General features: G+C 44.2%; 1 protein-coding gene across 3 annotated transcripts in view; it reads left to right on the plus strand.

The window, feature by feature from the left end:
- Positions 1-15,978, plus strand: part of LOC108924114 (homeobox protein Meis2-like) — a 65,669-nt gene that overhangs the window by 9,634 nt on the left and 40,057 nt on the right. For all 3 annotated transcript variants that reach the window (XM_018735293.2, XM_018735295.2, XM_018735294.2), the window contains exon 7: positions 918-1,032. In XM_018735293.2, the coding sequence (XP_018590809.1) occupies positions 918-1,032 (115 nt within the window). The remainder of the gene's footprint in view (positions 1-917; positions 1,033-15,978) is intronic.

Below are 15,978 nucleotides of genomic sequence, written 5' to 3' on the forward strand. Positions count from 1 at the left end.
TTGCCGGGATGTTTAGTTTCTCGGGGTTTTTACACCACTGGTTTACGGTGATGATACATCTCAATATATAACTTTCTGAGAGTTCACTGTGTTCTATTGTGCTTTGATTATTATTATTATTATTATTATTATTATTATTATTATTATTATTATTATTATTATTATTATTATGTCCGTAATTGCTCATAAGCTAAATTTCTTTTAGTATTACTTCAAAACACAGGACTAAGCAGTGCTGCTTGAAAGTATGTGAAGCCCTTGTGTCCCTGAGTCTCACCACGGAATTGTTACTTAATGAGAAGCAGTCTTTCTTATATGACACAATAGATGTGTAATGACCAGCTCCATATGTTGCTTCAGAGGAAATCTTACAAGTAGCAGAACAATGGAAGTAGTACAAGTGCAAAATTAAGTGAACCCCACATTGTATTAGTTAAATCAAGTAGGTAAGTAGAATCAGGTGTTTAAGTTGTAATTGTTTATTCATTTTATAGGTTTTTTTTTGAATTAACGTTTCTGTTCTCTATATCTATTCTAATATTTTATATGAGAATAATGACCATCCCTATAGGGTTTACATACTCTCAGTCAGCACTACATAGTATTAGAATGCATGTCTCTGTAACTGTTTTCATGCATAGTGTTTTAAGAAATGTTTTTGTATGAAAGTGAGTGATTACACTTGAGTATTTAATGAGGTATATTTTAGCTAAACAAGGATGTACATGTAGAGGTTCATACAGTTGACAGTCCTGGGTATAGGATGGGCCTGAGTTTTAGAGCGACTTTTAAATGTAGTCTTCAGTGTACATCTTGCTCGTGTCTGCTTGTATGCTAATGGGGTCTTCATCTTTCTCTGTTTTTTCTCCTTCCTCCCTCTGTCCCCGAACAATGGCCACATCTTTTGGCGGTCTCAGAACCCTGTGTCCTGGAGGGACCATGACGATGCTCACTCCACACACTCTGCCGGAACACCAGGTCCCTCCAGCGGGGGCCATGCTTCTCAGAGCGGAGACAACAGCAGTGAACTCGGTAAGGAACCCCCAGAATTACCTTATGGTCTCCATTTGGAGACAACTATTAAAGGTTCCTGTTATTTTTTGTTTTTGTGTCAAATAATGTCAGAGTTTCTTTGCAGTTATTCATGTTAAGGCCTTTATCACTTTCCGGTTATGGTCCATTTGACTCCATATTAGAATACACACCAGTTAAGTAATGAGACATCTCTCCTCATTATCATTTGTCAATAGCTTTTGAACAGATTGTTGGTCACCGACAAGCTGGGAATAACTACATCTCTGAAATAATCTTTGAAGACTTCATATTTTTTTTCAAGTTACTCATGAGGTTCTTATTATGAAATGATTGACTTACAATTAGGTTGCAGATAAGTACAAATCGTTGTTACTTAATGGTTTTATACGTCCTGTCAGCGAAGTTGGTTGGAAAGAAAAGGATATGGATTCATAAAAACGCGTACCTCTTTGTCAATGGTTTGTCAAAGACGTAAAAAAAAAACTTGAGCGGTTTGCCAATGGTTCTTCCTTGAGGTTTGGAGGTTTAGACCTGAACCACAAACTATACTGGCCACAAAACGCAGCTCGAGAGGAACTTTTTCTCCCAGCTGGGATGGTGTCACATTCAATATCACTTCTCCAATAGATCACCGAAACCTATTGATCGTGCCTCAGCTGAGGAGACACATAATTGAAGTAGCCTCCTCTGTGGGCGTGATCACTGTGGCACTGAGCATTTCCTGGTTAACGCTGCGCTCTACACGTCTGGGAAGGTGTGCTGTCAGTAGAGTTACACGTTTCCTGTATCACCATGATTCTGGATCAGATCGTTTTTTCCCCTCTTCTTTGGTAGGAACGGTAGCAGAGGTGCTCATGAGCGGTACATTGGATTTGCAAACTGGACATATGGAAGCTCAGAACTTGAAACGAATGTTTTCAGGCATTTCAAATTATAGTTAAACACAAAGATGTTGAAATAGTTTTCATTCAGTCTGCTACAGTTTAATGCCAATGTTGGGAGAACAATGAAATTTAATGTTGGCTGAAAGTTAAATTTTTGCTGCTTTAATTTCTCGTTTGCATATTTTGATATTTGGGTGAGCAAGACAGACGAGAGCCAAAGTAAGATAGAACCTATTGATTATCTTACACGTACAAGTACAAATGATTTAAAATCCACTGAGTACTTATTGACTCCTCTCCCCTCCATATCCAGTAAGTGCTGATCAATGCAGACATGGTTGCTGGTGTCCACAGTACCTAGTGGTACCGGGCTTGCAACTGATAACAGCCTTGTAGTGAAAATGTAGCCAACAGTGGAAAAGGGAGGGGGGAAGTGGTATTGCAGTGGCAGGATGGGAAGCATGCTCCAGCCCACCATTCAGTCTGGGTGCCCCCCCATACGCTTCATTTTTCGCATTCTTGCCACTGTGTTCAACGCTCAGAGCCCCTTACTGCTGGGAGCTGCCACTGCTTCCCCAGTCCCCCTCCCTTGCCCACCCCTCAACCCTTGACTCATAGGACCCAAGGCCTGGCCGACCTCTCCCAAGAGTCCTGACTCATTAGCGGGGCCAGTGGGGCTCTCATCAGGGTCTGGTGATGGACGGAAATAGCCCAGAGGGTGGGGTGAGGGGGTGTCATTAGGGGGGACTGAGAGGAATTCGAACCCCAACTCCAACCCATGGGTTTCATCAGCAAAAGAAACTGGAACCCCTCACTGCAGTATATATGTGTGTGTCTATATGTGTGACTGTGTGTGCCCGGCGTGAAAAATCCAGTTTGCCTCTTCAAACCAAATAAAGGGTGGGGTCCTTCTGGACCCCGAGCTTCCTTTTCACTTTTTCACAGACCGCTGAAATGGCTTTGATTACATAACGTCTGCAGTGGTGTGCACAAACCACTGCCAGGGAGATGCAGCAGCACGCCTGGTCTGCCATTGTTTTCATCTCCTTTGTCGATGATGTCATGGGTGCAGGAGAGTGGTTCTCATTAGGGCACATGTAGAGGTCGCCGCTGCAATGAGAGCGCATGCAGGTTCTGGGTGCCACAAGGAGTCGAGAAAATAATATTGACATTGGCTATCGCCTAGCTTGCACGTCAGTGCCGAAGAGTTTTACTTTGGACAAAAGTTGGAAAATAATTCAGATTAACTCAGCAAGGCTGTGCTTCCATATATAGCTAGGTTTGAATGAGTCATGGCGATTGTTTATCAGGTCTAGTTTTGAGGTGAGAGTTCGGATCACGCAAAAGAAACTTTTTCATCAACACTGTGTGTTGCATTTCCTGTTCTGATGTGTATCCTGTGTTTGTGGACAGTACTAATGTCAGTGTGGGTGTTTCAGTCACCCGTATGTACTGTAACATTCAAGACACCTTTGCCAGGTTGAAGTAATAGCCTTTGAATGGAATATTTTTTGTTATATTTCATCAGCTGAACATTGTCCGCTCCTGAGACAAGCTCAATTCTCATCGGCTGAGAGGCCTAGATTTCCACATCCATCCTGTACTGGGATTTTCACTGACATCCAGGAGACCTGGGGGTTGAAACACAGCTCATTCGCTTTTTTTGGTTGCTTTGAAACACTTCGGTTTCAGACTGGAGCACAGAGCTTGTGCTCTTACGCTGTCTGGTAACAGGTACGGGAAGGAAAGCATGTTGTGTAATGTGATACGGAGGCCGTCGCTGTAGCCCCCGGCCTGAATTGTCTTTGTAGTGTTTGGAAGGGGGTGGGGGGACCTGTTTGAGTTTAATTTAGAAGGGTAATTAAAGCTGAATACGACCTCATAAACAAAAGATAAACAATCAGCCAGCCGTGGTCCCTGCTGTTTCATGGCCTTCACTCCCAGCTGCTGGAGACCTGATCATTTTCACACAGCGCACCACCTAAGCGTGGCAGGCTGCCATGGCAATGTGGGGCTGGGGTGGTTTGGTGGTAGGTTCAAGGGTCACTTGTGTTTCTCTACCGAGTGAACCCCCATCCAACCCCTACACAGGGGGGTCAGGGAGAGGTGCCTTCATTGGCACTGGGTATAAAAGTGCTTACATGGTACAGTGATCACATTAACAAGGAAGTGGCTGTTGTTGCATTGTTGATAGGCTGGCCCGGTGCACTTTAGGACCTCCTTTATGACACTTTAGGCTCCCCCCTCCTGACCAAAGGAGAAACAACAGATGTCCATGCCGTGACGTACCTTCACTTCGGCTGCTTCTATATCTTTTATCTTCTAAAGAAATGACATCATATGGAAGGCCAAACCAAAATGGATAGCTGCAGTGGTTTTCTGGGTTTGGGGTGAGAGGCGGGGGTGGGGGTGGATGGTTCTCCTACATATGTCTTGTGTTGTGTCATCTGCTCTTGTTGCATAAGTTGTTGCAAACGCATTGTGAGGGGTTGTTTTTCATTTCCTTTTTTCCTGTTTCTGGGCTTGGATAATTGCTGAACACAGAGAATAGTTCCTCTGGAGCAGAATCAGGAAGGGATACTTTGGAGAAACCATTAGCATAACAGTGGGTAAATTATTCATGGCAAGTGGCGAATCTATGGGGGAAAGTATGGTTAATGCACATAGTTTGGAAATGTATCTGAGGCCAGATACTCTCTGGGATCAGGATCCAGAGATGTTTACAGGAAAGAGCCTGGCTCTGTAAGTATGTCTGTTCTCTCCCCCTCTCTTGGACTCTCTCAATCTGTCTCTTGCTCTTTTCCTCTCTCTCCCTGCCCCATCTGTCAATCCAATCAAATTATTAGATCAAAATAAGTGTTATAGGTTTGACAGATTTAAACAAGTATTCGTACAGAATTTTACAGTGCACAAAACATGTAGAGAAAATTTTATTAGATGTCCGCCATCCTATCCATGTCCTTTCATCTCCCTCTATACCCCTCTCTCTTTCTGTTTTTCTCTTTCTCGGCACCAAGGACCATCTGGCGTGCCTCCAACAGACAGTTGAACAGACTGATCATCTCTTTCTCTTGTTCTTTCCTCCTCTAACTCTCTCTACCCAAAAAGATAAACAGAGGAAGAGAAAAATGCTCAGCGGCAGGACAACCAAAGTTCGAGTGACGTCACTCCTCCACCCCTTCCCCAACAAACCAAATTTTCATGCTGTACTCCTTTTTTTTCTGGACCCTTTTTTTAGTTAGGAGTTTTCAGAGGGTAGTCAACATCTGAATGACATTTCAGATGTTCCATGGACATACTGCCTCACTGGAGGCCATGACTAGTCTTTCTGGGCCATAATCACAACCAGGCTTGGAGTGAGACCTCTGCAGCATGCTGTACCGTGATGCAAGCAGAAAGTCATCCTGCTAAGGATCACATAGACCAATGTTCAGTCGAACACAGGGAATAACTTACAGAAATTTTTCGTTCTACAGACAAGGGGAATGTAGAAAGAGTACTATGTTCTAAAAGACAGCTAGTATTTAGTTATCTCAAAAGTGGTTTAATAATGAAGTCCTGGCAAGTTTATTTTTGTATTTTTCTTTTAAGAGATTATAGAGGAAAGTATAGAGAATATATTGTTCAGCTGGTCTCACTGGCCCCGCCAAACACTACAGATTAACTTGTGTGATATCCCTAAAAGGGTCGATTCCCAGGGGCTGTATGTCCATTAAGGCAATTTCTAAAGAAAATTAGTGTGACAGCCTGTGGTGTGATGTGTTTTCAGTGGAATCCACATGTCTTGTTTTAGCAAGCTACTGGAGAGGTCACCCCTAAGCACAATAACACAAGTCTCCGGCACAGCGTGTCTTCGGGGAATGACAGCATGTTAATGTGAATGTGCTGAACCATTCATGAAGCACATTTAAGGTGTGCCAAATCTCTAATATGGCACCCTGTGCGGTGTGGGAAACCACACAAAACTCAAGGTATGTATTTCGGGGATTTCATTCCTCTTAGCCAAAGTGTCTTTAAATGAGCGAAATGCAGGTAGGTGGAAGTTCGGGGCGTATTCACAATCCTTAACGTAGGTACTGTGTTTGGTCTTTTTAGCATCCTGAGGAGATGGAGATATAGGGCTATAGTTAAACCACGTCTCTTCTTACAAGCAGACTTTGAAGCTCTTGCTAATCTTCTGAGTGCATTCAAGTTGTGCTTCTTTAATGGCCCCTTTATTGAGTGCTTTCAAATAAGCCTGCAATGTAGTAACTGGCTGTTCTGGGAATTGTATCTGCGCCCATGTTTTTGTTTTACTCACACTCTGTATTACTAGATGAACTTTAAGTATCATTTCAGTGGGAAATTTCAGAAGATTGTAAAGGGTCTGACACAGTTTATAAGCAATTGAGTCTCATTACTGCACTGCAATTGTCTGCTGAGAAATGTGGTGAGGGATGGAGTTATATTAATGCACTTTGGAACACTCTGTTGAGCAGTGAAGGGTATTTGTAAAAGAAAGAACATATAGTCTCCAAACTGGCTTTCTGTGAAGAATTTTGTGTTTGTATATCAGACATTTGTTTAGAAGGTCATCAATTATAGAAAAAAAAAAGCACAGCAGTCAAAGGAATAAAACACCATACTGGCAGGAGAATAGACAAGCTATGAAAACAATGATTATTTGCCTGCTGTTTTATTATTAATTCTTCGATCTCTTGTTTGCGTAATCTTGCTCTCAACACTTGTATACAATTGTCAGCACTATTTTTTGGGTCCCCTAGAAGTGGAAACGGGCCCTTCTTCAAATATGCAAGCTTGGCTAAGGAACTTTATCCAGCGTCTTTTGTTTTGAGCGAGGCTGTCTGTTTGTGCATTACTTGGAACAATGTATTTTTCGTAGTCCAGTGTTCTCGGTTTATTTGGAGTCTGTAGGGCTCTCTGAAAGTGCTTTGTATTTTTATGACCGTCGCTCAATACTAGCATGCATTTGCTTTCTCTTTCTATTGCCTTGGCAAAAATATAGTCCAAAGCATCTTTCCTCATCAGTCTGTCAAGAAACAAGAGACACGCCATTAATTAGAACAATTGGAGGAAACTCTGAAAGATTCGACTATTCCAAAGGATGAAAGCATAAATGGATGAAAAAAAAAGATGGGAAGAATGATTTTTCCTCTTATAATCTCTGCTATAGTGATTCCTTGTGACTTAATTTTCAGAGTAAATCAGGTTAACAAATTGACTTCTTAATAAGAATCAAGTTGTCTACCTCTTTTGTAGGTCAGTATTCATCTGCAGCTTGTAAAAAGCAAACACCTACACTCCAAGGCAGAGTCATTAGGCAACAGTCAGTCTATAATAAGCATTTGTAATAGCATACCTTTTGACCCCAAGAAGAATTCTTAAAAGTGGAGGAATGTCCAAAAGATGGAATGTCCATTGTGCACAAGGATACATTCTGAAAAACAGGTTGACCCAAGACTGGTTTGACTAACTGGTCCAGTTTACAACCCCACATGCCGCTCGTATCTGCCACAGTCCCAAAGTTAGGAGGGAGAACACTCGTGTGTCTCAAGGGGTTGCTGGTGTATAGAGCTCCGGCCAATGTATGGTGACCTCAGGGACCCTGTTGTGTACCAGAGATGGATTGGTACATGAAGCATTTAGCTGGCTGTGGCACTGAGTGCCCCTCTGCCTCTGTGATGATCAGAACTCCGGCATACTGCCCTACTGCCAGCACAGGACCCTCCTTTACTGTTGTTTACCATACACCAAAAATGGCAACAGAGAATGTTCACACACTGTCAAATAGTTAGCCTCACTGGTGTCCCTCAAGAGAACCAAAAAGTTTTGGAAACCACATGGGAGTTATCTAGAGAGGGAGCTAGTCCAGTCGAGTCTTTGAGGATGCTTTTTCCTAAACAAATTATGGTTTTTGTAGTGCATGATTTTCATACTGAGAGCAGCAACTTTAAAGCTGCATATCAACTTGCATGGAAGCAGGAAAGGGGTGATTAAGTCCCTGTGGAAGTTTCAGCCGCATTCTAATGAGAGCCAAACTGTCGGCAGAGTCATTTGCATGGTCATAGACCAACTTTAAAATAACCGAGCCTGCTTGGCAATTGTGGCCTCAGTTCGAATACTCACCGTGACGCAACCTTGCTGGGACTGGCACCGCATGTTTGTGTTCACGACTGCATCACTTGCTGCCACTATTTGAGACCGCTTCAGGGGGTTGGGGGGTGGGGTGCTGGCAGGATTCTGGGGATGCCTGTGTCAGGGTGCCCATTAGCACTGAGGGGGCGTGTGTGGAATGCTGCGGAACACCTATTAGGGGGAGGTCAACATGCCCGAACGGCTGCAATTTGATCCCTGACTCCAAAGTGCTATTTTTCACTAGCGTAACAAGCTGATCACAAGCTAGGCTTCAGCAAAACTGTAGTTTCTGTTGCCAAGGGCCACAAGTGTCCCCCATATAAAGCTTTGTTTCAGCATAATTCTCTGGTTTCCTGAAGAGACATTTTCTAAATTTAATAAAAAGTCATTGACTTTTTTAAAGTTTGTGGTAATGCTGCTTAAAAAAAAAAAAATAACAAAACTTAATCTCTCCAACAATGAGACTTGACTCCCTGAATTGAATATAATTTATTTATGCCTGCAAAAGTAAACTGCAAAGTGTTATATTTACTTTAGCTGATGCTTTTCTCCAAAGCAACTTACACCAATCAGCCACAACATTAAAACCACTGACAGGTGAAGTGAATAACATAGATTATCCAGTTGCAGTGGCACCAGTCAAGTGGTGGGGTATATTAGGCAGCAAATGAACAATTAGTTCCTGAATTTCATGTGTTGGAAGTTGGAAAAATGAGCAAGTGTAAGGATTGGAGTGACTTTGACAAGGGTCAAATTGTGATGGCTAAACGACTGGGTCAGACCTACCGAAACGGCAGGTCTTGTGGGGTGTTCCCGATACGCTGTGGGTAGTACCTACCAAAAGTGGTCCAAGGAAGGACAACCGGTGAACCGGCGACAGGGTCACGGGTGTCCAAAGCTCACTGATGAGCATTGGGAGTGAAGGCTAGCCCGTCTGGTCCGATCCTACAGAAGAGGTACTGTAACACAAACTGCTGAAAACCTGAATGCTGGCCATGATAGAAAGGTGTCAGGACACACAGTGCATTTCAGCTTGCTGCGTATGGGGCTGCATAGCCACAGACCGGTCAGAGTGCCCATGCTGACCCCTGTCCACCGCCAAAAGCACCTACAATGGGCACGTGAACATCAGAACTGGACCATAGAGCAAGCTTGGGTCCTGGCATTCATGTGAATGTTACTTTGACATGTACCACCTACCTAAAGATTGTTGCAGACCACATACACCCCTTCATGGCAACGGTATTCCCTGATGGCAGTGGCCCTGCCACACTGCAAAAATTGTTCAGGAATGGTTTAAGGAACCTGAAAAAGAATTTAAGGTGTTGACTTGACCTGCAAATTCTCTAGATCTGAGTCCGATCGAGCATCTGTGGGATGTGCTGGAAAAATAAGTCCGAACCATGGAGGCCCCACCTCGCATCTTACAGGACTTACAGGATCTGTTGCTAACATCTTGGTGCCAGATACCACAGGACCTCTTCAGAGGTCTTGTGGAGTCCATGCCTCGACGGGTCAGAGCTGTTTTGACGGCACGAGGGGGACCTACACAATAGTAGGCAGGTGGTTTTAATGTTGTGGCTGATCGGTGTACAATGTTAAGGTTACAGTTATTACAGTTACAAGCTTACAATTATTTCCCCATTTATAGAGCTCGGTAACTTAACTGGAGCAATTTAATGGAAAGTACCTTGCTCTAGGGTATTACAACCAGAGGTGGATATCAAACCTGCAACCTTTGGATCAAAAGGCAACAACTCAGCAACTACACTACCAGTTGGCCTTAATACAGCAGTACACAGACAGCAAATCGACAGACAGCGTAAAAGTAACGAAAACCAGCACTGAGAATTAAATTGGCCACTGCTGAAAAAGGCCCAGAGACACAACTGCAGCACCACCCCTCCATAGTTCACAGTCTGGGGCTCCATGTGGGCAAGCAAGGTGGTTTAAGCATGAAATACACCTTTCACTTCTTTCCTACATTACCCTGAGGTTGTCAGTTGTGCTTTGGAGTTCAGTCCCTCAATGGTTCAACAAAGAGTTTTAGGCAGCAGTTATGGACTTGTTAAGGGTCTGGTACTTGAAGGTCTTGATTAGACAGGGGAACTTACCTTCATGAAGAATGGGTGCTTGGGTTTTCACTGGTTTCTTCCCCTGAGAGCGTGAGGATTCTCCTGTGAGAAACAGGGATTTGCTCTTGAATGGGAAACAGATTGCAAGCTAGTCTGTAACTGTACACCCAAGACAGAAGGAGAACCGAAGAGATACTGTAGGCAGTGCAACTAAATGTTGATGCAGGTGAGAGAGGGTACAAAAGTGACTGTTCTGTAGGCACAAACTGCCAAGAGGTCCGCACAAGGTGTTGTCTAATTAATAAAGAACAATAAACTGTGCCGTGAAGTCTATGGGCACAGCGAGGACACAAAATTGATGAAAATTGTTCATGGGTGTGTGTGATTCCGTGGGGAGGGATGGGCTTTGGGAGTTCTCTCGAGTTTGAACTTCATCAGGGCCTGCAGTTAATCAATAAGGTATTAGAAAAAGAATTAATGACTGAAGCAGAATAGAACAGCTGCATTTTTAACCGAAGATCTGTCAGCCCGGTAGTCTCTTGGTTACAGCTCAGACACCCGGAGTATTGTTACCGTTTTGCGTAATGAGGAGTAGTGGGAGCTTCCACCGTGCCGCTCCAAATCTGATCTGAGGGATGAGGAATTCACAGTAGCTCAGTATCACGTCGCAGCTGGTTTGGTGGGAAGACGCCATCCTTCTCTCATTGTCCCTTATTTACCACCCGTTTTACCGTGGTTTTCTGCATTATTTTGATTCTCATCCAGATGAACTCTCACAGCTGTTTGCCTTGCAGTTCACCTGTTTTTACACCTGGGTATTTTACTGATGCATCTCAGTTTGAGTACTGCTCTCCCAGGGACGCAACAACAGGGCACCTTTTCAGTGTGAACCAGCAGCCATTCTGGTTATGAGTCTGCGTCCTTAACCACTCTACCACCCACTGCCGTTGATCATTGGCGTTAACGTAGAAATCGAACTGCCCCAATCCCTCCTTCAGTATGCCCCCCCCCCCCCCCCCCCAACAACCACCACCACCACCACCACCACCTACCCTTCCATCAGTCAGTAACATTCTGGGGGTTTTCGGGGAGCCTGATGAATGAGGCTCTCGGAGAGCTCATTAGGAAGGCAAACAAAGTTTAGTGAGCGGGCGCAGGCGGTGCTGCTGCAATCAGTTCTGCTCCCTGCCTTTGCCTCTGGGACATTTGCGCTAACTCTGTGGCAGCAGTTTGCCATGCAGGAGGGGGTTGGGGGCTGTGTGGGGGGTGCGAGGAGGAAGGGGGGAGGGGGAGGGGGTAATCTGATGGTTGACTTGTACATTTATAAACCTTTTTTCATTCATCTAATTTATTTTTCCAGTCGGATAGCGCTCTGTGAAAAATCACCCCCTACGTGTCTGATGGGTACAGCAGGGGTTCAATAAGACGAAAAGTGCTCCTGAAATGAGGAGAAAAATGAACGGGATGTGTTTGTTTTTGTTTTATTGTAGGTGTAATTGGGGGTAGAGAATCACCCCTAAATAATGCTATCTCACCCTGGCAGTGCCTCTGCTTCCCCGTAATGTACCAATTAAACATGTACTTGGCTGCGCTCGAGGCCCTTCTAACTACATTTTTTCTCTTTTTATTCAAGACGCTTTGATATCTTCCTGTGAGATTTGAATAAAGCCATACTGCCGATTACAGACGGTGCTGTAAGGCTGTCTGCTTATCTTCAGTTGTCATTTTCTTTCCCTTTAACTTTCTTTTTCTCTCACAATTTCTGTATCCAGCTCCTGATATAAACAAGCATATTTGTGAGTTTACTCAGATACTTACATATTCCAGTTGGGTAAACATGATTGGGTTTTTCTTCCTGGTGTTGCTTTGCTGGTACAGGAGTGACATGGAGAGATTTTTTTTTTTTAAGTCACATCTTAAAGTACTGGGTATGTGTGGAATTGTTGGTGGTAAACATGATCAAAACCGGGGGGGGGTTCTCGTATGTCAGTTGAAAGTTCTATAACAATGGGTCAGTTGTACTACCTGCCACCACTGCTCATGAAATTGATGTTTAGAAGCCCATCTTACCCAAGTGCACCTATTTCGCTGTGAAATGTGATCAGAGTTCTCTTACTCAATTTGGTGGCAAAACGCAGTTGGAGAAGTTATTTCATTTGGGGATTAGGAATATTCTTCATCATTTAACAACAGAGTAGGTTAATGCCATTTAGAGACAAAAGGATATATTGCCACTCTGTTGCATTTCATTAATAAAATTATTTCTTTTCATTTCTGATAGGGTAATTTAGATAATTCAGAAGATAAAAATATTCAGTTGTTCACTAGAAGCATTTTGTGAAGGCGAGTGTTTTGTTGTTCAGTGGATAATTGAAGGAACTTTATCTAGAGTTGAATTTTGCTCCTAAATGGCGAGGACCCCATTATTTTGGATAGCTGAGTGGTGCTCAGTTGTTTGAGGTGAGGTTCGTTTTCATTAATTTACTGAGGAGACCAGGGGTCTCCAGGTCATCTGGAAGGAGTACATTTTTAAGTGAAAGAAGACTATTCTGTTACCTGTAACAGAGACTAGACTCAAGGCCGTTCACCTAGCCTCACGTCTTCCATCTTGCAATTTGCAGGCACTGAGAAAAATGGTTTGTCTTCATTCATTAACATTAAATGTATGTGTTTCCAGCAGTTTGCCTTTATTGTCTTCCTTTATCTATTATTCATACAATTCCCCACCTTTCCTTTTTTTACCTGAAAGATAACAGCCATCTCATTTAGTCAAGTCCAATAGCCTGTCCCTCTCTCCGTCCCTCTGGGGCTTGTGGCAGCAGGTGGTTAGAGCCATCCCCTTGTAGCTGAAAAAATGCACGTTTGCATCCCAACGCCTGAAAATTCCCTCCATTTGTCTTACAAGCCAGTAACCAAGAGGGAAAACTTGCACCAAGTTCTGCTGCTCTAGTTCCTTTGAGAAAGGTACTCAAGCTGAATTGCTATAGTAAAGGCATTCACCAAGCAGTATAAATTACTTAAATAATTGTCAGTAGCTTGGTATACAAAAAGTACACTGTAAGTCACTTACAGAGAGAAAAACATAACGCAAAACCTCAGCAAGGTGAACAAAAGTAAATCCCTCTCTCACGCACAGTAAAAGTGCATGTTAGGTTTGATATCTTCCTCGGGTATCTTCCAGAATTAAGGACAGTGTTACAAGTGCACTTTCAGAACATTATTGAATTGAATTGTTGAATTGTTGAAAATTAAAATACTGCGATGAAAAATAAAATTACGTTATGATTTGGGCTAGTTTTCATTGATTTTAGTCTTGTAATTTAAGTTCTTTTAAAATGTTTATTTTGCATATTGCCTCTCAGCTCAGTATAGAATGTGTTTTGTGTAATATACCCTTCCCCGTTGTAGATTTTAATACCAAGAATTAAGCTGCAAAGCCTCTGATTCAACAGATATCAATTAGCTTAATTAAGTGCTCCTTACAGCAAGGGTCAAAAGGGAAGGTTCATTCTTTACATTAGTGACTTAGCAAATCATCATCATAGAGTGATTAGGAGACTAACAAGAAGCAGGGCGGGGGGTTGGGTTGGAAAACACTCTGCGGCAATCAGAGAAGTGGAGAGCAGCCATTGTGCGCCTCTCAAAGGCCCTGTTTATGATTTAATGAGATAATTGTTGTTACAGGTATCAGGTTAATTACACATGTAATTACCCGGCCCAGAGCCTTTGATGGCGCATGCTGGCAACCGCTCTCGACCTTCAGGTGTATTGGCAGATGATTATCACATAGAGCAGGAGGCCCCAGCTCTCCCCTCCAGCATATTTCCTTTCTTCGAGCTCGACTGTGTGCTGTGGGGGAGGGGCTCCGATAGGAGGTGGAGCTTTGTGGCCGAGGGTAGGGTGGCAGCTGCTGCACCTTTTAGAGGGGAGCTAAAAGTTAGGATCCTGCACGGACTCCATCCTCTGCCCCGCCACCGAATGCACATGTGCAGTCCATTCGAAAGACACACACATATACTCTTAAGCACACTTGCATACACACACCTCCATTCCGCCCAGCTGAGAAGAAGTTTATACCTCTTTGGGTAGGTCGGCTTTTTTTTTTTTTTTTTTTGCTGATTCTCTGTCGGCAGTGAGATGATAGTTATCTCCAGCATTCCTGGGATAACAGAAAGATATCTGCCCATTTTGGGGGACAGGGGTGGAAGTGAGGCGGGGGAGGGGATATGGCGAAAGCGTGCCTAGGGCTGGACGCGCTCAACGGCTCGTGTGGCCCGAATGTGTCTCATAGTGCCTTTTCCGACAAATTTATGAAAAGCCTTTGTTTCAGTCTGTTACACCTTGAGCAGATACGACAGAGATGAAGACACTGAAAGGGAAAGGACAAAAAATGACAGGACAAGAGAGGCTTCTGCATCCTTTGTTGTAGAAAAGTTGCACTACAGCTAATTGTTTAACTCCTCCATCTTCTCACTTTTGGGGCATTTTGGGGGGGGGGTAGTCTAGGAAATTGCTGTGAAACAGGTGGTGTTTTGGTGTTTTGGGAGGGAGAGGTGGAGGACGGCTTGGGTTTAAAGCCCTTAATGACTCCCTGGCATCACGCTTCAATTTGTCGGAGTGCACAGTGTTTACCAAGCTGCTCTTTTACGGTCTGCTACGTGGGCTGCCGTTCTCGCTCGCTCTCTCACTCGCTGCATTCAGGAAATAATTGCAGTGCAGTGCTGTCCTTGGTATGTGTGTGTGTGACAGTGTGTGTTTTACACAGGCCTGTCGCACACTCTGGGTTTCAGGTATTACCCTCAGAAAGAGAGGAGAAAGGCAGATTTTTCCAGTTAATACCCCCCATTGTCAGATACTTTAAATCTGGATGTAACCGTTTTTGCATTATTTAGAGAGGATATTGATTCTTTTTGGCCTGGCCATAAATTAAAGTGAATATCAGATGAATATCGAAGAAGTGACACCATTATCTAAACAGCAGAATGAACAGTACATCTTTTTCCATGTAATTTAAAGCTGACTTTGCCTGTTACCGGTGCCTTGCCGCTGGACCTCTGAGAAATGCCCCTATTAGCGCTGAGCTTGGAATACAGTGCTGTCAGTAAGGCCGCTGCCGATGCCCTGGAGTTGACGGGAACCGTTCAAGAGCCCGTCGGTTGCGTGTCGGAGCCGAATGGACCCGTTAGAGAAGCTGTTGCTGGTGCCCCGGAGTGGACCGGCCCTATTAGAAATCCTCTTGCTGGTGTCTTCCCTCTACAGCAGTGACATGCACCGCCTGTGCCAGCGAAGGCCAGGAGAAAATCCTGTGTAAACAGAGCGCAGCCTGACAAAGGCGGCTCCCCCCCGGCGGAATCCGCTCCCTCTGGGGGCTTAACGTGCTAAACGCTGCTTATGCCGCCTGAAAAGTTTCAGAGAAAAGTAGGCACAAAATCCTGCCCCCTCCCTTCCTGCTTTTTCTTCTGTTCTTTTGACCAAGCCTGGGAGGCGGGTGCTGGGATGGGAGGGTGGTATACGGAATACTTGTCCTCTCTCTGCCCCTGCCTAACCCCCCATGCTGGGAAACCCTGCTGATTGCCCTCTGCGGCTCTTCATCTCGTGGGGGTGTCTCTTCCCTGCCTTCGGGGGCTGGGCTCTGTCACTTTGAGGCAGGTGAGCGTTTGGAAGCGTTCATTTTGCCTAGGATGACGTGTACAAAATTCCTGAGCTGCTGCCAAAATACCGTAGGCCAGCGCCATTCCAGTGGCCGTTCGAAGACTGACTTGGAAAAACGAAGTTGACGAGCTTTCTGTCAGCACAGCTCCATGTTCTGATCGGATACACACAAGATATCAGATGCGTCAGTCAGTTTA

Source organism: Scleropages formosus, chromosome 1 (assembly GCF_900964775.1).
Source record: "Scleropages formosus chromosome 1, fSclFor1.1, whole genome shotgun sequence".
Lineage (NCBI taxonomy): Eukaryota > Metazoa > Chordata > Actinopteri > Osteoglossiformes > Osteoglossidae > Scleropages > Scleropages formosus.